Consider the following 24,953-nt stretch of genomic DNA (forward strand, 5'->3'; position numbering starts at 1 on the left):
GGTGGCCTCTGGCCTCATCCACAGCTCGGCCCTCCGCTAGGTGGCCCCGCTCCATTGCTCGGCTGTCCCTGGCTGCGCGTGCGCAGTTCGAACTGTGGCTGTAGTTGGCGGGATTGACAGGCAGCCCGGCCCGCGTGGGGGCTGCCAGTCCCGCACTGGGGGGCTTCCGGGTCCCCCATTGCTTTCTGCCCTCCTCTGGGGCCCGGGACCAGCCTCAGTCCTTGTATCTACAGCCGCGGGGCTGGCGACGGCTGTTCTTTTCGGTCGGTCACCGGCCCAATGGAAGAGCCTCCCGGGAAGCCCCTCAGCTTTGAGGAGAAGGAAAAGGTGCAGGATCGGGGGTGCGGGATGCGGGAAGGGCTGATTCAGAACGCTGACCCCCCCTTTCCCAGGGTCGTAGGCCCTCTCGGCTTCCTCGGCCATTTGAGGGCGGCAGTGACCTCTGACTTATGCTCTTTGGATTGAGGGAGTGTGAGAGCACTGGGCGCTGGTGTAGTGTTTACAGAGCAAGTTTTCATTTCATTAGTAATGTATAAATACAGAACACAAAATTTTAGCTAAAGCTAAAGTCCCCTTTGTCTGTCCCACTCCCTCTTAAGCTTGGCTTCTCCCAAACCCTTAAGTAAACCTCTTAAGTCTTGTACTTCACACATTAACCGTCTGTGCGTATTCCCCAGACACCGGAAAGTAATGTTTTTTGGGGGAGAATATTCCTAACTGGTATGATCTAAGCTTTTCTGCAACTTCCGTGTTCTCCCTGTTTAACATTCATGTTAGAACATGTCTATCTTATTTTTTTTTAATGTTCTCTAGTGGAATTCTATAGTTGGTTTAGATATTACTCGGACTGTTAGGTGGTTTCCTTCTGCAACAGTGCAGCACCAACCATGTTGTCCATCCCACCGGGTCCTTGTGCTGGCTCTTCATGGCCATTCTTATCCCCAGCCTACTTTTTAAGGAAAGGTCATTTACAAAGCAACAAAATAAATCCTAGATATTGATTAGATTGGTGATAAATAAAACCCTGTGAGAAGCAATCTAGCCTAGAGGTTAAAAGTAGAGATTAGAGTTGGAATGCATGGGTTTAAATCATGCCATTTATAAACTGGGATCTTATCTTGCTTTCCTCTGATCTTCCCAGACTAGTACCTTCCTCCTTCAGGTTTAAGTGGTAGTCCTCAAAAATGCCTCCCTGGCCATACTATCTAAAAGTCCATTACCCTAGACTAGGCACTCACATCTCTCTGTTAATAAGATGGAATCATCTTATCTGTTATTTGTTTTCTTGTTTATTATCTGAATCCCTTGCTACACGTAAACTTGACCACTGTGTATCTAGCACCTGTATACATACTGTTATAGATACCTGGGCCGATAACTGACAGTTAAGAGATCCATTTTTCAAGTGAATATCTGAGGATGACAGCTCTTGCTACCTCAAGGATCTCACTGTGAGATGGAAGGAAACAGAAGTAAATATAGCAAAGCATAAGTACTATTTTAAGGGAAGTGCAGAGGAGAGATATGGTATCTATCCTGCATTTGGAGAAAGACCTAGAAGTCTACCTCAGGAAATAAAAATCTAAACTGAAGCTGGAGGAAATAGCAAAATGAGTTGGGGAGGAAATGTTCCAGGTGGTCAGAGTGTATGCAAAGATACTGTGTTATTTGAGAGCTTGGTGCTTTGTAAGTATTAAAAACTGTATGCTCAGTGTCTGCTGCCTCTTGCTGAGCACCACACTCACATCTAATAAGTGCTGTACCCCTTCCTTGTGACTCCACCTTTCCACATGCTTAGTATTGCTGTTTTTCTTCTTCCAGTTGAAGGAAAAATTAGCATTCTTGAAAAGAGAATACAGCAAGACATTGGCTCGTCTTCAGGTAAGCAAATCTTATTCTCTTAAACTGACCTGTTATAGCACAAACTATATAAACAGTTCTTTACAGTGACAAAGCTTTAAATTTTTTTCTTAAGTTTCTTAAATTCCTTGAGCTGCTTTTGTTTCTTCAGCGTGCACAAAGAGCTGAGAAAGTTAAGAATTCTATTAAGAAAACAGTGGAAGAACAAGATTGCTTGCTCCTGCAGGAAATTTCACCACGGCTAAACCACTCAGGTAAAGCAAGCCCTTTTGCTTATGCTTCCTTTATTATTGATTTCCTAGGTATATTTGACTGTGATTCTTTTCCTCACACTCAGAAGAGAAGCACTTTAAATGTACAATTAGCAGTTCTTTGTATATTCACAAGATTATACAATCATCATCACTACCTAAATCCGCAACATTTTCACCACCCCCAATAGAAACCTGTACCCTTCCTACTCTTAGTCCCCAGCAACCACTAACCTACTTTCTATTTTTCTGACTCTACATATTCTGGACATTCTGTATAAATAGAACCAAATAATATGTGATCTTTCATGACTTGCTCCTTTGACTTAGAATGTTTTCCACACATATCCTTACATTCATCCATCCAAGGATGCATTAGTATGTCAGTCTTTTTGAAGATGAATAATATTCCATTGTATAAATACCATAATTTGTATATACATTTGTCAGGCAATCAACATTTGGGTTGTCGCTACTTTGGGCCTGTATGTGGCTGTGAATTTTCATGTACAAGTGTTTGTGTAAACATGTTTTTACTTTTCTTGGGTATATACCTAGAAGTAGAATTGCTAGGTCATGTGGTATTTCTATTTTTAACTTTTTGACTGTTTTCTACAGTCATTGTACCATTTTACATTTCTGCCATGATGAACAAAGATTCTGATTTCTCTATATCCTCACCAATACTTATAATTTTCCATTTTCTAAATTATAATCTTGCTGGTGGATGATTAGAACTGGAATCTAATCATGATTCTGTTTTACATTTCCTAATGACTCTTGATGTTTGTGTGTTTATTTGCTGTTTTTATATCTTTTTTTGAGAAAAGTCTATTAAAGTCCTTAGTTGGTATTTTAATTGAGTTTTATGTCTGTTGTTGAGTTTTAAGGGTTCTTCCTATGTTCTAGCTAATAGACACTTATCAGATACATGATTTATAAATATTTCCCCTCATTTTGTGAGCAATAAGTTATGCTTTCAGTTTAGATTGTTTAACTTATTGCTCATTTCCCCTCCAAACTTTTAGAAATTATATTTCTTAAATCTTGGTAAGATGGCTTTTAAAAAATTAAATATCTAAATATGCACAGAGTTTATCCAGTTACTCTTTTCTCCTTCTTATCTTTTAGAAATTATATTTATGTTTAAATATTAGATGATTTTGTTTTAAAATGTAAGTATTTTTATATGCACAAAAGAAAGTGAATGAAAATACTCTAAAAAAGCAGTGGTAGTTCTTATTTTAAAAGTCATGTCATTTATATTGTAAAATTGGAGGCTATTAAAATAGGAAAGTAGTGTTAAAGTTATTTGAGCCAAAAAAGAAAAAAAAAATGATACAAGGAATGAGATGTGGGGGAGCTAGGAATTGTTGGTAGAGGGTACAGCTGCTCGGTTGTACAGAATGAGTAAGTTCTGTAGAAATCAAGTACAGCATGATGACTACGGATAATCCTGCATTGTGCACTTGAAATTTTTGTTTCGGGCCTCCCCTGGTGGTACAGGCCACTGAGCACCGCGCTGTGAAGTTGTTAGCAGCCTCTGTAGAGATGCTTCAATCGTGGCCTGCCCAGGCGAGGGTCCCACGTGGCGAGCAGACCTCTCCTGTCTCGCCTGCTGCTTCCCTAAGCAGTGTATTTCTTCAGTCTGCCTGTTCTGCTCCCCACTCTGTCTCTGGTGAATCTTTTCACCCTCCTGCAAATCTGGCCTGCACCCCAGTTCTTGTATAAGTAAATCTTTTTTAAAAAAAAGAAATTTTTGTTTTGTTTTTAGTTGTTGCACACTTGGAATTTAATAGGAGAGAGTTGATCTTTTTTTTCTTTAAGATTTATTTATTTAAGGCCTCCCCGGTGGCTCAGCGGTTGAGCCCTGGGTTGCGAAGCTGCCCGAGGCCTCTGCAGCGCCAGTTTGATCCCAGGCTGCTCCCCGGCCACCGGAGGAGGGTCCCACACGGCGCGCAGACCTCTCCTGCCGCCCGCTGCTCCCCTCAGCAGTGTACTTTGGTCCTTCTGCCTGCTCTGCTCCCCACTCTGGCTCTGGTGAATTCTCTCACCCTCCTACGCTTCTGACTGTACCCAGTGCATGTATAAACAAAACAAACAAACAAACAAACAAATAAATAAATAAAACATGCCTCTATGAAAAAAAAATGATTTATTTATTTATGCATTAAAGAGCGGGGTACAAGCCAGGGGTATGGGGGATGAGAGGATTCACCAGAGACAGAGTGGGGAACAGAACAGGCAGACTACCCGACGTACACTGCTGAGGGGAAGAGCGGGCGAGAAATGAGAGGTCTGCTGCACCATGTGGGTTGCTCCCTGGCTGGCGGGGAATCGAACTCATGGTGCAGTGCCTGCGAATTGCTTCATAGGTTGTGTCTTAACCCTTGCGCCACCAGGGAGGCCCAGGAGAGTTGATCTTAAATGTTTTTACCATACACGAGAAAACCATAACTGTGTGAAATGATAGATATGTTAATTAACTTAATTATAGTGACATTTCATAGTGCTTATGTATATCAAAGCATCTCACTGTAGGGCCTCCCCTGTGGCGCAGTGGTTGAGCGCTGGGCTGCAAAGCTGCCTGCAGCCTCTGCAGCGCTGGTTCGATCCCCAGACTCTGGGCGAGGGTCCCACATGGCGCGCAGACCTCTCCTGCCGCCCACTTCTCCCCTCAGCAGTGTACTTCGTCATTCTGCCTGTTCTGCTCCCCGCTCTGGCTCTGGTGAATTCTCTCACTCTCCCACACTTCTGGCTGTACCCAGTGCTTGTATAAATAAATAAATAAATCTTTAAAAAAAAAAAATCTCACTGTATACCTTAAATATGTAAAATTTTTTATTTGTCAATTATATCTTAGTAAGTCTAGAAAGGAATTAAGGGATATGAATACAACAAAGAAAAATTTCTTTTTGAAAAGCATGTTTCTCAGAATAATTTTATTTGCTTGCATTTACTTTAAAATTATACTTTATTAGATTTTTTTTTTAAGTTTTTAAAATAGATTATTAAAGACTTGGATCTGCCTGAATGAAATACCACTGACTCTTTCTTAAATAAATGTTTGGTAGTATTTATATATAATATTTTAAAATAAATATGAACTCTTTGTTTCATTTTGAAAGGAAAACATTAAGTATATACATTTTTTTCATTCTCAGAACCTAAAAATAAAACATCTCCTTGTGATGTCTTACAAATCAATGGCCATCTCGATGAAGAAACTGGAGAGAAGACACCTCTCATACTTGACATTGAGCCTGAATCCTTTAGCCCTGGGGATGACCCAGAGGAAAGATTACATTTACAAAGAGCGGATGTCATCCAGAAACATTGTCACCATAGGGTCAATGGCGCTGATGGTGAGAAAAGGCAGAAAAAGCTGACAGGAAGAAGAAATAAGCAGCAGAAGAGAATATTTACTTCACAGGAAAGAGAATCTCTCTTTGACACTGATGTACTCACGCTCTTTGGAAAAAAACTAAAGGAACAGGAAGAGATCAACAGAGAATATCCTAGCACACCTGTAAGTGAAAGTCCTAAATCTGACATTCTGGATTCTCCAGCAATGCTTACAGAAACTTATGAAGAGAGTGAATTAATTCCACCAACTGCCAATCCACAAAGAATTGTTGACACACCCTTAAGAGGACATCATTTTTCTGCATTGACTCCACTTCCTTTGCATACCCCATCAGATCCCAGTAGTGGTCAGCACCTTGAACATAACCCTCCTAAAGGTAACCCTGAACTTAGTGCTCACAGGTTAGAAAACATTGGCCCTACTTCACCTGTAAACTTAGAGACACAAGACAAAAGAATGACTATCTTAACCAATACTCCAGAGGTAAATAAAGCTGTAAATACAAGTGTTCATCTGCCTCTCAGTCCTACCTTAGAGGCAGATAATTCATCTTCTCTAGATGAACTCTCTTACAATAACTTACTGGCCCATGAAAACCAAAGCTTAAAAGAACAAAATCACATAGAGAAGTCTTTTGAATCTCTTGATATTAGAAATGAAAGTCTTCAGGAAAGTGAACTTCTAAGTCAATCTGAGAGTGTTAGCCTGAAAGTAATATCTCCTGATTCTGCAGAAGATCAAGTACATTCTTGCACAATGCTGGAAGGCCTTATGTTTCCTGCAGAATATTATATCAGAACAACTCGCCGCATGTCAAATTGCCAGAGGAAAGTAGCCCTGGAAGCTGTAATTCAAAACCATTTAGGTGGCAGAAAGAAAGGGTTTAAAAATAAAGAAACAAATAAAAATGTAAACCTTTCCAATGAAGAAATGGACCAAAGTGAAATTAGAATGTCTGACACATGCGCAGGACTATTAAGTTCAAGAAGTCCATTTCAGAAACTTTTCTCATTAACTGAAGTTAACTCTTCCTCTGGAGCCACTAACCATGACTTTTCTAGGAAGGTGGTTACTCAGCCATCTGGTAGAAGACTTAGAGGAAAAAGGAAGTCAGACTGTACCTCGGTATTAGATTATCATGAAATGCTTCAGTCAACTTCTGGCATATCAAGTGTTTGTAGGTCCAAGGAACAAGTCTCCTTGCACAAAGAACAGAATCAGAAACCAATTATTCATGGTAAGAAGACAGTTAAAGGTAAACCATAGTGTGGCTCATGATGGCAGTGATAATGATAGTTAATGCAATGTGTCTCCAGTTTCTAGATATCATACAGAAACTATTAATTCACTGAATCATCACAGCAACCCTCCGTGAGGTAGACATTTTTTTATCCTCACTTTACAGATGAGAAACCTAAGGCAAAAAGAGCTTAAACTGACTTTTGAAAATTTAACTTAACTAAAATGGCAGCCAGGAGTTAAAACCTGGTGGTATGGTGCCAAAGCTCACTAATGTGGTTGAACAAGCCAACACTAAGAAGGGAAATATGTTGGATATTTACCTAAAATAGGTATTTATTCAAGTACAATGTAATTTTTATCTGTGGGTAGAAGCTTTATAACTAATATAGGAACTGTTTTTGAAGTTGAATGTCAGAGTAAGAATCCACTGACAGACTCATAAGAGTGATATAGTGCAATAGGTCTGAGCAACCTTTTTTTTTTTTTTTAAAGATTTTTTTTTTTTTTTAAGAGGCATGTTTTTCTTTATTTATTTGTTTGCTTGTTTGTTTGTTTTTTGTTTATACATGCACTGGGTACAGTCAGAAGCGCGGGAGGGTGAGAGAATTCACCAGAGCTAGAGCGGGGAGCAGAGCAGGCAGAAGGACCGAAGTACACTGCTGAGGGGAGCAGCGGGCGGCAGGAGAGGTCTGCGCACCATGCGGGACCCTCCTCCGGTGGCCGGGGAGCAGCCGGGGATTGAACCGGCGCCGCAGAGGCCGCGGGCAGCTTCGCAACCCAGCGCTCTACCGCTGCGCCACCGGGGAGGCCCTGAGCAACCTTTTTTTTAAAGATTTATTTATTCATACAAGAACTGGGGTACAGGCCAGAAGAGTGGGGGGGGTAAGAGGATTTATCAGAGACAGAGTGGGGAGCAGGACAGATATACTGAAATACACTGCTGAGGGGAGCAGCTGGCGAGTCAGGAGAGGTCTGCTGTGCTGTGTGGGTATCTCCCTGGCCTGGGCTCGAATTCGTGCTGCAGTGGCTGCAGATAGCTCCATAGGTTGTGTCCTAGCCCCTTGCGCCCCCAGGGACTCCCCGTGAGCAACCTTTTGAGATTAAATAATACAGTATCTGTTGTCTGTGGAACATAAGATTTGGAGGATAGTAGGTGACATGTGATTTAAACTGTTTCATCCATTTACTCAAGAGTTTGCCCATTGGATAAGCTAAGATTAAAAACTATCAGTAGATTACTTGTGGTTCTATATTAGAGATCAGCAAACTTTCTATAAAGGAAAAGGTCTGTAAATATGGTTTTGTGCTCTATCACAGCCTCTCAGATATGTTATGAAAGTACAGTAAACAGTATGTAAATATAACAGTGTTCCAATAAATCTTTACCAAAACAGAGAGCCAGCTGCACTCTGCCATTGACTAGAGGCTTTGATCTATGAACTATGATTAATTTAAAAATAATCATTATGGGGCCTCCCCTGGTGGCATAGGTGGTTGAGCGCCATGCTGTAAAGATGTCCACAGCCTCTGCAGCGCTGTTTCGATCCCTGCTGGCTGGCGAGGGTATCCCCCATGGTGCGGCAGACCTCTCCTGTCAGCCCCACTGCTCCCCTTAGCAGTATATTTCAGCAGTCTGGCCGTTCTGTTCCCCGCTCTGTCTCTGGTGAATCCTCTCAACCTCCCGCGCATCTGGCCTATACCCTGGTTCTTGTATAAATAAATAAATCTTTAAAAAAAAATAATCATTATGATTTTTTTTTAAAGATTTATTTATTTATTTATACAAGCACTGGGTACAGTCAGAAGCGCAAGAGGGTGAGAGAATTCACCAGAGCCAGAGCGAGGAACAGAACAGGCAGACTGACTAAGTACACTGCTGAGGGGAGCAGTGGGCGGCAGGAGAGGTTTGTGTGCCATGTGGGACACTCGCCTGATGGCCGGGGATCAAACTGGCGCTGCAGAGGCTGCGGGCAGCTTCGCAACCCAGTGCTCAACCGCTGTGCCACCGGGGAGGCCCCAATCATTATGATTTTTTGATCCTCTCTTAGCTAGAAACATTCTTTTGTATACTTTGAAATAATCTATGATTTTAACAACCCGCAGCTACATTAGTTTTTTTCTTGGGGTGACATTTATATAACAAATTAAGCATTTTAAATTGAGCGAACAATTCAGAGGGATTTAATACAGCCAGATGTTCTGCTACTCTAACCCCTGTCTAATTTCAAAACATTGTCATCATCCCAAAAGGAAACCCCATGCTCATTAAGCAGTTAACTCCCAATTTCTTCTTCTCCCCCTGGCTCCTGGCACCCACCAATCTGTATTGTATCTCTATGGATTTACTTATCGTGTATATATCATATTAATGGAACCATATAATATGTAACCTTTTGTGTCATACTGCTTTAACGTAATATGTTTTCAAGATCCTTTCACATTACGTGTATTAGTACTTGATTCTTATTAACAGCTGAATAATAGTCCATCATGTGTATCATAGTTCCTTTCTCCATTCCTTAGGTGATAGATGGAGCTACATTTTGAATGGTATCCAATTCTGTTCACTTTAAGAGCAGTAAACTACTCTGCTTGAAAAGGAGATTTAGCTTTCTTAAGAAGAGCCAGTATTTTGTAGGTTACACTTTGACCTTCTGCTGGAATCATATTTTTAGAGGAAGGACTTGAGAGATTGTAAGTCCTATTCCCTTATGAGGCACAAGGGCAGATGAAATGAATTGGCCTGCCCGAGACAGCACAGCACACCAGTGGCAGAACTGGTCCTATTCTCTCGTCTTTTCCCAGCATTTCCATAGTGGTTTGGCAAGAGGAGAGCCACCACTTAACCACTGATCTGTAGCTGCTGGTTGAACTGTTTACTGAGGCTTCAAAGTAATGGATGAAAAAGTAAGGAACATTCTACACTGTGTTTAAAAATTCACTCCTTGTTGGGTTTTAGTATGTCTTTTTTTGGGTATCACTTTCTGTTTTAAGGGAGGGAGTTTATGGTCAAAAAGAGAGTTCCCTTCCAGTAATAATGCTTATTTAACTTTGGATAATGTGTTTGTCATTCCATTTCATAAGAATGAAATACTAATTTTTTTTTAAGATTTATTTTTTTATGCATACAAGAGCTGGGGCACAGGCCAGAGATGTGGGGGGTGAGAGGATTCACCAGAGACAGAGTAGGGAACAGAACAGGCAGACTGAGTGAAATACACTGCTGAGAGGAGCAGCGGGTGAGACGGGAGAGGTCTGCTGCGCCATGTGGGTAGCTCCCTGGCCTGCCGGGGATTGAACTCTTGCTGCAGAGGCTTTGGATTGCTTCATAGTGCTTAACCCCTTGCGCCACGAGGGAGGCTCCTGAAACACTAATTTTAAAGCAACTGTCATCTTTTCTCAAAATCACAGATTTTCAGTTACCTGATGAAGACTTTGGGCTTCTTAAACTTGAAAAACTGAAGTCCTGCCCAGAAAAGCTGATGGAGCCTTTTGAATCAAAAATGTATCAAGAAAGGCATCTTAAAGAGAGCAGCTATGTTGATTTGGAGGAATTCTCTCCTAAACAAATAGATACAGAAATGGAGGACTTGGAAGAGGAACTTGCTGTTCCCCCAAGAAAAGCTCATCTTAACATGCCAAATCTCAAAAGCAAGCCTCAGGATAAGGGTCTTTCTTCCTCCATATTGCTTTTCACTCCTGTAAATACTGTTGCAGCCGATGATGAGGGCAGACCCACAGCAGATGTGTGTTCCCCAGCTTTCCCTGTCTTGGGTACTACTCCAGCTTTTGTTTCCCAAGCATATAGTGGAAAAGCATCTGCAGAGGTTGGAAAAAGTTGCTCCCAGCTTTCTCACTTGAAAGCCACCGTCAGTCGTGATGGAAAACAATGCAACAATTGGGCCAGCCCACCTAAATCAGATTGCCTGCCTGTGTCAGGTGGGAGAGGACAGCCTGCCAATGACTGTGATTCTGGTCTTCAAGTAACACCTCTCCCCACTGACTCATTCGCTTTGAAAGAAAATCAGGGATGTGGAAATACATGCCTGGAATCATGGAAACAGTCCATTGAACAGGTATAATCCAATTCTTTGTAAAATTTTCTCGGGAGGAGTGAAATATATTAATAAATACGAAAAACAACTTTCTTACACATTTAAGAATGTTTTAGCATGTTGCCTTGACATGATTTCACTGTAAACATTGAGTTCATTCTGTGTGGAGGGGGAATTAGGTTAATTTAAAACAAAATTTGATTATGGAGAATCATCTTTTCATTATCTTCACGGTAACAGTCGCATAGGGAGCTCTGTGGGTGTTACCAGAGAAAATCAAACATATGAAGTAGACATTTTGATGAGTAGTGTAGGCCACCTGCATACATAAAGCATAGATTAATGGTGTGACTTTTGTTTCCACAGACTGAAATAGCAGACCTTCCTGCCTGTGATAGCTTAAACCCAGGCAACTTACAATTGGTTTCAAAGTTAAAGGTCAGAAGACTATTCTTTCATAGTAAATGTGTCTTGTGTATTATATGTGAAAAAATTAATGGATGGAAAAAATGAGAGGAATTTGACCATATAGCTTCTCATTCTTCATGTAGTACTATTATTATTTTTTATACATACAAGGACTGGGGTGTAAGCCAGCTGTGTGTGTATGGGGGGGGGTGATTCACAGAGTGGGGAGCAGAACAGGCAGATCTACTGAAATATACTGCTGACGGGAGCAGCAGGTGAGACAGGAGAGATCTGCTATGCCATGTGGTTCAGCTTCCTGGCAGTGGTTGGCAATAGCTTGATAGCACTGAGACTTTAACCCCTAGGCCACCAGGGAGGCCCCATATAGCACTGTTAAATAATCTCGGTGAAACTGATTCAGAAAAACAAATTTAAACTTTGTTTTTCACTGATATTTACATTTTTGAGATCTTATCCCAAAGAATTTGATATGTCAAACTATTGCCAAGAACAACTTAAAGTTAAGGAACTCAACTTAGTATCTAAATTTAAATCAGGCATTTTGACAGGAAGAATAAAAAGAGGTATCATTCATGGTTCTACCCAAATTGTGTGATGTTTATGGTGGAATCACTTATAAGAAAATGGGTAGCAGTTCTAGATTGTGACATATAGTGAATGGTTAATCTTTCATGTGCTATATATGATATGTATGCTTCTGTGCTATATATGATATGTATGATTCTGAGAAATATAAATTGTGATATTCTGTTAATGCCATTTTAGTAAATCCTGAGAGATGGGTTGATCCTCTGGCCTAGTTAACATGTTATTGAATTTTTTGGTTCCCGTTTCATTTTTGTTCTGTTTTTAGTCTTAAAATTCCTTCTGCTTTCCATTGTGCTTATTTTGTTTTTTTACTACTTTCTTGAACTGCTTGCTTGCTTTATTTTAATCTTTCTTGTTTTTTGACAAATGGCTTTATGATTATAAATTTCTTTTGGAAATACTTCCTTGGCCATACTCTGTGTGTTTGGATACACAGTGTTCCCCTTGCTGTTTATTTAGAAATGGTATGTTGCTTCAATTTAATTCCCTCTTCAATCCATGGGTGGTATATCAGGATGTTTAATTTCCAAATTGACTATTTTTTGTGGTCAAATCTGAATCTGTCCATTCTGGAGCAGGATATTTTAAATCTATCATGATATAAGTGCATGTAGGCAATTTTTGTAGTCATGTAAGTCCACAAAGCTCAATGTTTTGACCTGCATAAAGCCATAGTTACACTCACCTAGTATTTCACCTTGTCCTTGTAATCTATCGGTTTTCCTATTTAGTCTTTTCATAAAACAGACCAGAAGTATCTCCTTAACATAACTGTTGTTGCCTTCCGTATCAGAATCCTTCAGGTTCCTGTTCTGTGGATGTGAGTGCCGTGTGGTGGGAAATAGCCGGCTCCAAAGAACCGTGTATCGTAACTGCTTGTGAATATGTGGTTTCTCTTTGGAAACCTCTGGGTGCTTGGCAATGGGAAAAGACTTATTCTTGGCACTTCACAGAGGTAAGTCAGAAGCTTAGAGATGTAAGAGATCTTTGCAATCTTATATATGGTAATACAGCTTATCTAAAATGGCTCATGAGCATGCATGACAACAGAGAGTTGAGATTTCCCAACAGTTCATTCCCAGCATTTTATTCCCAATATTTTATTTATTCCCAACATTTCATTGTGAAAAGTTTCAGACAGAGTTATAGAGTGAGCACCTGTATACCTGCCATCTAGACTCTGCAATTACTGTTGTGTTATATTTGCTTTGTCATGTTTATGCCCCGAGGGAGTTTTACATTAGACCTGCTGGAGGAGCCTGGAACTTCATGTCTATTCTTACTTTGAAACTTGCTGATACCTATATTCTTTATTCTCCTCTGGAACATGATTTGTACTTCTTTTTCTCTCTATATATTTTTCTAATCCTTGTCCACCTTCATACATCTCCTACGTGCTTGCAATCCTAGCATGTTTAAAATTTTTTAATCTTCCTTTTCTCACCATTAAACATCTTCCCTTGTTTCTACATATTCTTCATACTTAAGTGTTTTGAATTTTATGTATTTATTTTTCCAGCTTTAATGAGGTATAATTGATAGAACTGTACTATATTTAAAGTATATGGCATGATGATTTTATATACATATACCTTGCAAAAGGATTCTCATAGTCAAGTTAAGTAACATATCTATCACCTTACATAGTTACCTTTTTGGGGGGAGGGGAGAATGAGAATGTTTAATATCTACTTTCATTCTTGTTCTCTAGTATATCCCCAGCTTCTAACACTGTGCCTCTGTGCATGAAGGTGCTCAATAGTTGTTCAGTGAATAAACTTTCCTAAATGTTTATGTAATATTTCTTTTGTTCACATTCTAGAATTTACTTATTTTATTCCCTGCTTGTTAGAAGTAAAGACTTCTATGTATAAGTGCTGCAGTAAACACTGTTGCATATACAGCTTTATTGATTTATAGCTTGTAAAAAGAGAATGTTTGCTGAACCTTATCATACTTGTTCAGATGTGGAAAACTATCCTGGTATTGAGAATAAAAAGCAGTGTGACAGATTTTAGAAAATTTATTTTTTTAAAAAAGATTTATTTATTTATGCATACAAGAACTGGGATACAGGCCAGAGGTGTGGATGGTGAGAAGATTCACCAGAGACAGAGTGGGGAACAGAATAGGGAGATTGACTGAAATACACTACTGAGGGGAGCAGCAGGCAGGTCAGGAGAGGTCTGCTGCGCCTTGTGGGTTGCTCCCTGGCTGGCCGGGGATTGAACTCGTGCTGCAAGTGACTGCAGATGGCTTTATAGGTTGCATCTTAACCCCTTGTGCCACCAAGGAGGCCCCAGATTTTGGAAAATTTAGATGAATTAAAAATGAAACAGCAAAAAGTGAATTCTGTTTTTTTTAGATGGTTTTGTTTTCTTTAGGTTCCAGTGTTACAAATAGTTCCAGTGCCTGATGTTTGTAGCCTTGTGTGTGTGGCTTTGGGGAATTTGGAAATCAGAGAAATCAGGTATGTCATTCTTTTTTTTTTTTTTTAAAGATTTATTTATTTATGCATACAAGAACTGGGGTACAGGCCAGGGTTGGTGGCGGGGGTGGTATGAGAGGATTCACCAGAGACAGGGTGGGGAACAGAACAGGCAGACTGAGTGAAATACACTGCTGAGGGGAGCAGCGGGCAAGACAGGAGAGGTTTGCTGCACCATGTGGGTAGCTCCCTGGCCAGGGATTGAACTCATGCTGCAGTGGCTGTGGCTAGCTTCATAGGTTGCATCTTAACCCCCTGCGCCACCAGGGAGGCCAGGTATGTCATTCTTAAGGAGTCATCTTATTTCTTTCCCTTTACTTTTGTCTCAACTTGTTGTGAGTAAAGTTTATAACCTAGGCATAAATATTGGAAGAATATGAATTTAGATCTAAAGAGATACTTGTTAGTGCCTCCCCTGGTGGCATAGTGGTTGAGCGCTGGGCTGCGAGGTTGCCCGCAGCCTCTGCAGTGCTGGTTCATTCCCTGGCCGCCGGCGAGGGTCCCACAAAAAAAAAAAGAGAGAGAGAGAGAGATACTTGTTATATTAAAAAAAAAAAAAAAAAACCAAAAAAAAAAACAACAGTAGAATGACATCCCTGATTATAGTTCCCAGTTAAAATTTGAACATATTCCTTTAATATTACTTTAATATCACTTCTTTTTTTTTTTTTAATAGAGGCATGTTTTATTTATTTATTTATTTGTTTGTTTGTTTTGTTTATACATATACTGGGTACAGTCAGAAGCGTGGGAGGGTGAGAGAATTCACCAGAGCCAGAGCAGGGAGCAGAGCAGGCAGAAAGACCGAAATACACTGCTGAGGAGAGCAGCGGGCGGCAGGAGGGGTCTGCGCGCCATGTGGGACCCTCCTCCGGTGGCCGGGGAGCAGCCGGGGATCGAACCGGCGCTGCAGAGGCCGCGGGCAGCTTCACAACCCAGCACTCAACCGCTGCGCCACCGGGGAGGCCCCTAATATCACTTCTTTACGTTTTTCCTTATATTTGGTTTAGGGCATTACTTTGTTCCTCTGATGGTAAAAGTGAAAAGCAAGTACTACTGAGTTCTGGAAATATAAAAGCTGTGCTAGGCCTGAGCAAGAGGAGACTAGTGAGTAGCAGTGGGACCCTCTGTGATCAACAGATAGAACTCGTGGCGCTTGCCGAAGATGGCAGGTAAGGAGAGCATGGGTGATTTTAACAATTAGATAAAGAATTACTTTATCACAGGGTTTCAGGAAAAATTGGAGCACTTGCATCTTGTTTTTCTGTGCTGTGGGTACTATCTCCACACTATAATGTAGAACCAGTTTAGAGGGGTGGAAGTAGACATGAAGGGAAGAAGTCAGTGGAGTAGAAAAGCTCAGCAAATGTGATTTGTTCTTTCTTCAGTATTCAGAATTTCTGTGTGTCCCTTATATATTATAACCACCTGAAGATCTTAGACCGTTTTCTTATTCAACATACTTGATTTCCATTGCTTCACTTAACCACCTAGAGGTTGACCACTTGCAAGCACATATTTCTAACTCTGAACTTTCTTGCCCTCTAGACCTGCCTGCTTATTTATGATGGGTGTCATGGACACCTCAGATTCAGCACTCCTCATACCATCCTCTCTATGCCTTGTGCTCATTACATGGACTGTGATTACTGTCATCTTTCCCAGTAACAAAGGGCATAGGACTTAGTTGTCTTATGTACTCACGACCTATTGCAGTAATCTAGACAAGAGATAAATGATTGTTGACTTAAGTTAAGAAAGTATTAATGGAGGGTCTCCCTGGTGGCACAGCGGTTGAGCGCTGGGTTGCGAAGCTGCCCGCAGCCTCTGCAGCACCAGTTCGATCCCCAGCTGCTCCCTGGCCACTGGAGGAGGGTCCTGCATGGCGCGCAGACCTCTCCTGCCACGCCCGCTGCTCCCCTCAGCAGTGTACTTCGGTCCTTCTGCCTGTTCTGCTCCCCGCTCTGGCTCTGATGAATTCTCTCACCCTCCCGCGCTTCTGATTGTACCCAGTGCTTGTATAAATAAATAAATAAATCTTAAAAAAAAAAAAGAAAGTATTAATGGAGCTAGAGGGAAGCATACAGATTTGAGAGAGATGAAATGATAAAAGGAGGAAGGAGACATGTATAACATCCAGATTTCTGAATTGGTGCAGTTCATTGGTAGATGTTGGTACAGTTTGTTGAGATAAGAATGCAGAAAAATGTTTAAAGAGAAAGATGATAAGTGTAGTTTGGAATACAGGAAATTTGAGGTGCTTGTGATATATCCAGGTAGAAAATATGAAAATAACAGGAGAAAGTTTAGCATGCACCTGTTGACATTTTTTTCTGGTGCAGATTAGTGTTTATTGTGCATATGTCAGTAATGTGTAGAAAGGCATTTTAGTTCAAAGTACTGATTTTCAATGCTGTTTTAAATGCAGAAACAAGGAAAAGCAATTTTTGATGCCCCCTGAAGAAACTGTTCTAACCTTTGCTGAAGTTCAAGGAATGCAGGAAGCTCTGCTTGGTAGCACTATAATGAACAACATTGTGATTTGGTGAGCTTCCCCTCAACGTCCTAAGTTTCCTTAAGTGCAAATAAGGAAACTTTACTTCTAATTTCACAGGGTTGTTAAGATTAGGTAAGAGACTGTAACTAGGATTGTGGATTTGTGTGTGTGTGTGTTTGTCACATGGTATATACTTAACAGGAACGTCACATTAATTCAGACATTTTGGAAAAGATATGTCTGGGTTAGACAATTTTAAAATAAATAGATTTTCATTATTGATTTTGCTTCTGGTTAAAGTCTGTATAGTTCAATCAGACCAACTCCCCAACCTTAAATAACTCTAAATCTGAACAAAATATAAAACTGTCAGAAGGCACTGGAGAATGAGCAAAAAGAGAAAGGTAGTAGAAGTGGTTTAGCACTTAGAAGAACTGAATGTCACTGAGCAAGCTTCCTGTGCTTAACGCTTTTATCCAGAGGGAAATATGAATTCATGGAGAAAAATATCAGGGCAACTTGTGGGACTGAAGAAACTCCTTATGGGAAGTTTAGAAGCTAAGAACAGAGGTACCTTCCCAACTTCAAGTTCCTTTGTGATCCATCATATAGGAAATGCTGAAAGACAGCAATTAGTAAAGGGCAGCAGAAACTGAAGGCTGGGAGAGAAACAGGAGCGAGGAGCATGGGGTAGGTGGAGAGAAAGTTGTATAAGAAAGTTTGAGTAAATGAAAGCTCAAGAAAAGCAAACATGGGCCCCACTGAAGGTTTTATTAGGGCTCGGGAAAGAAGGGAGGAAGTCTCCTTATAAAGTAATAATATAAAGGATGACCTGCAGGTTGACTATTGATTAATGGCTAGGAGACCAATTACTAGATCAGATTAGTAATTCAGGAGTCAATATTGAAGGTTTTTTTTCTTCTTTATAATTTACCCTCTCTTTCACCTCTCTTTTTCCTTTTTGTATTTCATCTAATTTTCACTTCTCTCTCCATTATCTGGGTCTAGCTCTAGTATAAACATATTTTATGGGGACACAATTATACCAATTTTTTCCCCTGATCATTGTCTTCCATGGAATATTTAGGCAAAACAAAAAGTATAACAGGGCCTCCCTGGTGGCGCAGCGGTTGAGCACTGGGTTGCGAAGCTGCCCGCAGCCTCTGTGGCACCGGTTCGATCCCCGGCTGCTCCCCGGCCACTGGAGGAGGGTCCCACATGGCGCGCAGACCTCTCCTGCCGCCCGCTGCTCCCCTCAGCAGTGTACTTCGGTCCTTCTGCCTGCTCTGCTCCCCGCTCTGGCTCTGGTGAATTCTCTCACCCTCCCGCGCTTCTGACTGTACCCAGTGCATGTATAAACAAAACAAACAAACAAACAAATAAATAAATAAAGCATGCCTCTATAAAAAAAAAAAAACAAAAAAAAAAACCAAAACAAAAAGTATAACAAAATCATAATGATAGTGCTATATATGCACCATGTGTCTAATCTTATAAGCAATTAAATGAGATATAATGGAGAATTTTTCTCATGGAATTTGGAAAGGTTTGTTCTTTGTGGCAGAGGAGGTTCGGTGTAACCGAAGCTATCAAATTAAACAACTGGCATTGGTATAACCTGAGTTCTGTTTTTAGCTAAATCTGTTAACTAAGATTCTGTGTCCCTTAGTTTGTCCCTGTGTCCCTTGGTCACCTAAGGATGCTGTGATAAATAACAGAATTTCATGTGTAAAACTGTTTGCTGGAAGAATGTTATCAGCTTTATTTATTTTTGGTATCTAAGGAATTTAAAAACTGGTCAACTCCTGAAAAAGATGCATATTGGTGATTCCTTCCACGCTGCAGTCTGTCACAGAGCCTATTCTGAGATGGTGAGTGATGACCTCAAGGCCAATTTGTTGGTTTCCCTGAATGAGTGGTAACTTTGTGAGCTGGAATTAAATACCTCCTCCACTGCCTGCTGTTTGTTTCTCAAAATTGGACAGCAGTTTTTGTTCTTGAAAATTTATGGATGAAAATATCTGTTGGTACAGCATGATTGCTTGGTAAATTTTCTGGCTAACATAAGGGCAAACTTTGGCTCCTAGTTGAGCATTTGTGCTGAGTAACATGCCTGTGGTAGGCTTGACATCCAAATACACTGCAATAAATGCTTTATGATGTGAGTGAACACCCTTAGCAAGGACGATTACAGAGTCCTGGACACATTTTCCTCTTAGGCTTCTCACGTAGAAATGCAAAGTTTCTTAGCCATTGTGTGAGTAGACTTGATTTACAGTCTTACTCTGATATCTGAACAGGTTAAAGGTAGTTGGCCAGGAGTCCTGGCAGCCTCTTGAGCACCACCGTTGAGCCAGAGGCAGTAGCAGCCAGCTCGGCGCTTGTGCAGAGAGGGATGAGCACTGGCCTCAGTAGCAGCTCCAAAGACCTCAGCACCCACTTTCCCTAGCCCAACAGCAGGTGTGGAAGTCTGTGATCTCCTACCACATTGTCTTGAGGCCAACGTTTTTAATCCTAAAATAAGAGGATTGTATTTTTCTCTGAAATTATAAAATTTACCTATTAATTTAGGTCCTTAAATAATTCCATGCCTTTATTATGATAACAGTAACACTTACTTTAGTATTAAGATATTAATCACAGGAATGTATAAGGTAGAAATCTCCCATAAAGTCAGCCTATAGAAATAACAGTGAATAGTTTAGTTTTGGGGTCAGCAAAAAGGGCCAGATAGTAAATATATTCGGGTTTGTGGGCCACATGGTATCTGTCACACTACTCTCCTCTGCACTGAGCACAAAGTTTGCCGTAGGTAATATGTGAACAAATGGATGTGGCAGTGTTCAGTGAAACTTTTTAGATAATAAAACTTTCAAAACTTGAATTCATATTATTTTCAAATATTCTTCTGTTGTCTTTTTCTTCACAAAATATTCTTCTGTTGTTTTTTTTTACCCCCCCAACCATTTCAAAATGCAAAAGATACTCTTAGCTCATCAACTGTGCAAAAATAAACATTGAACCAGATTTGACCTTTGGGCCATAGTTTGCCAACCCCTACTTAAGCTTATGGCACGAACCATTTTTGACACTCACACTCAGTTGGTTCATAATTCTAAATGTAATTTATTCTCACTTCAAAAATTTAATCATTCTAGAAATGCATAGTTCTAAGATGGCACTATAGTTAGTTTTACCAATTTTTTTTTTAAAGATTTATTTATTTATACAAGAACCGTGGTACAGGCCAGATGCGCGGGAGGGTGAGAGGATTCACCAGAGACAGAGTGGGGAACAGAACAGGCAGACTGACACTGCTGAGGGGAGCAGTGGGCGAGACAGGAGAGGTCTGCCGCGCCATGTGGGACCCTCCCCTGCCAGCCGGGATAGAACAAGCGCTACAGCAGCTGCGGACAGCTTCACAGCGCTGCGCTCAACCCCCTGTGCCACCAGGGGAGGCCCTAGTTTTCCCTATTTTACCCCCAAAGAAAATGACTTCCAACATGTTACCAATATGTGTGTATATGTATGTATGTGTGTGAGATATATATATATATAGAGAGAGAGAGAGAGAGTGTGCACTACACACAATAATATTATTAGAAAATATAAATGTAAAACTGGGAGAGGTCTGTGACACATTTTCACAAAAACAACCATAGGTGGTGGTGTCTTTTTTTTTCTTTTCTTTTTTTCTTTCTTTCTTTTTTTTTTTTTTTTGCTGCCCTTACTCTGTAAGTCCAGCTATTCTAGACTGGCCTAAACATCCAGTTACCACTTACAAAATTATTTTTGTGGGCAAATGTGATCTGAACTTTCAAAGACCAACTTATAGTAAGCCTTTCTAGTTTGAGGACTTCTCCTTGTGTTTATATGCCCTCTCTCCCAATGCCACTGTTTCCCCAGAGGGATAGCAAGAGGTGTTAGTTATATCTAAGGTGGAGGAATTTGATGAGTCGGCTAGATTCATGCCCGCGAGACTGGCTGAGAAAGCCTTGGGAGCCCTGTGCTAGAGGAGCCACAAGTCCACCTCAGTGATCATCGCAGCAGTTCCTCCCTGGAAGCAAGTGAGCCAGTGATTCAATCTGGATACTTAGAGAACCTGTGGATCATTCCTCTAATTGTTTGGTTCTGTCTCCGCCAACCTTTTCTTTTTCCTCTTCAATTAGGGACTCCTGTTTGTGGTGCTGAGTCATCCTTGTACTAAAGAGACTGAACCTTTGGGAAGCCCCGTGTTTCAGCTGATTGTGATCAACCCCAAGACTGCCCTGAGCATGGGGGTACTGCTCTACTGTCTCCCTCAGGGGCAGGCTGGAAGGCAAGTGTGTGGCTGCTGTTCAGCACATGGGCACGTACAGCAGCCAGATATTCCTGTGTCACTTAGGTGAATGGAGACCATGAAATACTGTAGATGATAGTAAAGATGGTCAGGAAGTAGTCTAAAGCATGAAGTTTAGTAGATCTTAGTCAAACTCTGATTCCCTACTTCTTGATCCCCACCAGTGTGAAGTTGAACATACATATATTTTATGTATATCCAAGCCCCATTTCTTCCCATGATGAACATGTTATAAATACAGAGTTAATGTTCTCTGCAACAATTTGGGTTCTTTCCATAATACTTCAATTTAAAAAGTTTTCAATGTACATGAGGAAGTAATCTTTACTTAGAAATGTGACTGAGCCTGTATCATATGGGCCACTGATATTTATCTGTTGATAAATATTTATCTATTGACTGATGGAAAGACCTATTAAAGTTATTGGCACCCTGGTAGCTAACTGCAAAGCCCCTGCTAAAACCAACCAGATTTCTACTTTATGAAGCACATGTTTTTGTGGGCGAGATCCCTACACTGCGTGAAAGGATAATCTCACATAGAAAAAAATGCTTTGAAGAGAAAAACAGGTGAAGTGGGAGAGGGGGTAGAGTGGATGTGTGCCCTGCCTTAGACTGGTAGGTACGACCTTTCCACAGAGATGACAGAACCCAGCCATGCTGAGATCTCTGGACGAGACCTGCCAAGGAGAGGGGAGAGCAAGAGCAAAGACAGTGAGGGTTGCTGAGTTTGGCTAGTTTGAAGAATGGGAGACAGGCCACTATGATCTGGGGTGCAAAGGGTGTGAAGCACAGCAAATCCATTGGCAGGGACTGGATATGTGATTGTGTCCAAAACTGCACCCCACTAGCCAGTAGGCAATTAGGACATAGTATTGAAAACATGAGTAGACTTCCACGTTTACAGTAGCTTTGCTCTTCTCCTTGCTTCGGGAAACATGATTTCAGCCAACTTTTAAAAAAAAATTTTTTTTTTATATGAGTTAAGTTTTCTCTTCTGTTTGATATTAGGTTCCTGGAAGGTGACGTGAAAGATCATTTTGCAGCAGCGGTTTTGACTTCTGGAACAATTGCCATTTGGGACTTACTTCTAGGGCATTGTGCTGCTCTCCTTCCACCTATCTCTGACCAAAACTGGTCTTTCGTTAAATGGTCAGGTACAGATTCTCATTTGTTGGCTGGACAAAAAGATGGAAATATATTCATATACCGCTACTAAGAAGTTAGGGGAAGGTGAAAACATGGTGTTCTGGATACACATGACTACTTGATACTTTTGAGAGCTGTAACCTTAAAGGAGAACATCTGAATGACACCTATTCATTCAGATAGACTTACTTTGTATTTTGGTGGTGGTGACACTACTGATCTTGAATGTTCATTTATACCTACTTTGGAGGAAAGGATTTTAGGTTGATTTTTATAATTCCTCAAATTTGCACATTTACTTTTAAAGATACACATAAAACTTCTTATGTTAATAAATATTTATTTCAAAACATTTTGCTTGGTGTGTTATTTTTCCCATGCTATTAAGATCATTTTCAAAAACAAGAAACAGTTACCTTACAACTAGAATATTTAGTCAATGAGGCTTGCTTAGTAAGAGTATAAGTTGACTCACTATCCTAATATGCGGTATACTTTTTATGCTATTAGGTTGTTGAAAAAATCATGGCGCATTTTTGCTTGAAAAACAGGAAAAATACATCATGATTTTTCCGATGACCCTACTTGTAATACTTTATTTTCACATTATAAGTAATACAGAACCTATTAAAATATGCTAATTTACCAATGCTGTTGTTCTTTTTCTGTTCTCACGTATATCTTTGATACCAGTGCCTGCATTATCACTAGAGTCACTTTGAGTCAACAGCACAGTTATACAGCTTCACCTTGCCTAAGTGAACTGAGAGACAGATTGTTAAAGTACTAATCTGGTGGTATCATTGGAAATTTTATCACAAGTTACAAGTATTTGCCTACATTCTTGTTGAGAGTATATATAGTAAGATCTATAAAATGTTATGATTTGTTCTATTACTTCTCTTTTATTTTTTTTTTTAATTTTTTTTTTTTTAATAGAGGCATGTTTTATTTATTTATTTGTTTGTTTGTTTGTTTTTTTTATACATGCACTGGTACAGTCAGAAGTACCGGAGGGTGAGAGAATTCACCAGAGCCAGAGTGGGGAGCAGAGCAGGCAGAAGGACCGAAGTACACTGCTGAGGGGAGCAGCGGGCGGCAGGAGAGGTCTGCGCGCCATGTGGGACCCTCCTCTGGTGGCCGGGGAGCAGCCGGGGATTGAACCAGCGCAGCAGAGGCCGCGGGCAGCTTCGCAACCCAGCGCTCAACCGCTGCGCCACCGGGGAGGCCCTGTTCTATTCTCTTTTAAAGATACTTTGTCATGTTTACTGTAGTAGTTTATGCTGATTTCATTATTACACTGGATAAATTTGCATAAAAATTAACTTTCCTATACTAATTCTGTTCCCACGATCTAAACTCAAATGAGAGCTACTTTATTTGCTAGCATATCACAGATAAGATTTAACTTTGACTTGAACCCAGAGAAATAAATAATATTGTTGATTAAAGAAAACTAAGTAGACTTAAGCAGTAATTCCAGTTCAGTAACAGTTGACCAAACACTGAGCTCATACCTGACACAGTAGGTATGACAGTGATTGCCCTGAGGCCCCTGCTTGTCACAAGTTCAGAGTCTGTCGAGGGAGAAGTTTATGGAACAATACATGCTATGTTTTATTAAACTTAAAGGTTGTGTTCAGAGGGCTCAATCAGACTTTTCGATGCCATTTTTTGCATCAGTCCATATGTAGCATGGCCATTTACTCACTGGTCATTCCCCAAAGGTGATCCAATTGCTTTTCCAATGATCAAGCACTTAAGTGGGGGAGATGAAATTGAGTTGCTGAAGAAGCCTGGTATTAATTACCATAAAGACTGACATACCAAGAGCAGGGTGACCCCGGAGGTTCCCTTTCCTTTCCTGATAAAGCCTTGACTCAAATCTCACCTCTTAAGAGGACCCTTCAGGGACCTCTTTCTAAAATAACATACTTCCTGCACTCCCTCACAATCTCCTTTCTGCTTTATTGTTCAAGTTACTCCCTGGAGTTGGGGGGATTTTGTTTTTGAAGGGAGGGGGGTGTGTATTTTTATTTTATTGTCTGTCCACAAGAATATAAACTCTGAGGATAGATTGCCCATCTGACTTGTCTCTGGTAGCCTTAGCAATTAGCATACAGACACTAAATTTTTTAATGAACACATAATTCTTACAACAGTGGGATCATACTATGTATTCTATTTTATTTTATTTTTTTATATTTAAAGAACAGGTTTATTAGGGAAAGGGACATAAAAGTAAAAGACACTTGCATAGACACAAGCAGGCAGGAAGAGCTGCCCCAGAAGGGACAGGTTTGCTAAGAGAGGCCTGCAGGGTTGCAGGTGGGTGGCCTTGACAGATCACAGGCAGGCAGGAAGGCTGCTACCCTGCAGAGGAGAGAGTTGGTGAAAAGAGTCACCTGCATAGTCACAGGTGGGCAGACGGAGTGCTGCCTATGCATTCTATTTTAAATTAAAGGTATCACATTTTATTTTACTTAAATATAACAAAAGTAAAAAAAAAAAAAAAACCACCTAAAACTGAAGGCACTTATAACCAGGTAATCTTCAGTTTGGAGTCACTTTCTATTTTTATTTCAATCACTATCTTTGGCCTCCCTCCTAAGAAGTATGAGGCAATTAGCATGCCTGCACTCCCCCCCACTTAACCATTTTTGCGAGCTGTAGTTGCACACTGTTAAG

The 24,953-nt window shown here is 40.6% G+C and overlaps 1 protein-coding gene across 2 annotated transcripts; it reads left to right on the forward strand.

Annotated features, from left to right (window-relative positions):
• The first annotated feature begins 91 nt into the window (after positions 1-91).
• Positions 92-22,634, forward strand: PALB2 (partner and localizer of BRCA2). 2 transcript variants are annotated; one of them, XM_037507412.2, is made up of 13 exons: positions 92-327; positions 1,822-1,881; positions 2,012-2,114; positions 5,276-6,715; positions 10,132-10,796; positions 11,142-11,213; positions 12,586-12,747; positions 14,177-14,262; positions 15,291-15,452; positions 16,709-16,825; positions 18,561-18,648; positions 20,947-21,095; positions 22,128-22,634. In XM_037507412.2, exons 1-13 carry the CDS (start codon positions 280-282, stop codon positions 22,333-22,335), a joined length of 3,360 nt encoding a protein of 1,119 aa, XP_037363309.1. In that variant the 5' UTR covers positions 92-279; the 3' UTR covers positions 22,336-22,634. The 2 variants fall into 2 exon arrangements, with proteins under 2 accessions (XP_037363309.1, XP_037363311.1); XM_037507414.2 differs by lacking the exons at positions 15,291-15,452; positions 16,709-16,825.
• Positions 22,635-24,953: the final 2,319 nt, after the last annotated feature.

The sequence above is a fragment of the Talpa occidentalis genome, unplaced genomic scaffold (genome assembly GCF_014898055.3).
Source record: "Talpa occidentalis isolate TD23 unplaced genomic scaffold, MPIMG_talOcc4v2.1 talOcc4.12, whole genome shotgun sequence".
NCBI classification, from domain to species: Eukaryota; Metazoa; Chordata; class Mammalia; order Eulipotyphla; family Talpidae; genus Talpa; species Talpa occidentalis.

Excerpts from the sequence above, each read along its gene's own strand:
- PALB2 (XM_037507412.2), top strand. The coding sequence starts at position 280 with ATGGAAGAGCCTCCCGGGAAGCCCCTCAGCTTTGAGGAGAAGGAAAAG. Across the intron at positions 6,716-10,131 it reads TCAGAAACCAATTATTCATG|ATTTTCAGTTACCTGATGAA; the intron begins GTAAGAAGACAG and ends TCAAAATCACAG. Across the intron at positions 18,649-20,946 it reads ACAGAGCCTATTCTGAGATG|GGACTCCTGTTTGTGGTGCT; the intron begins GTGAGTGATGAC and ends CTCTTCAATTAG.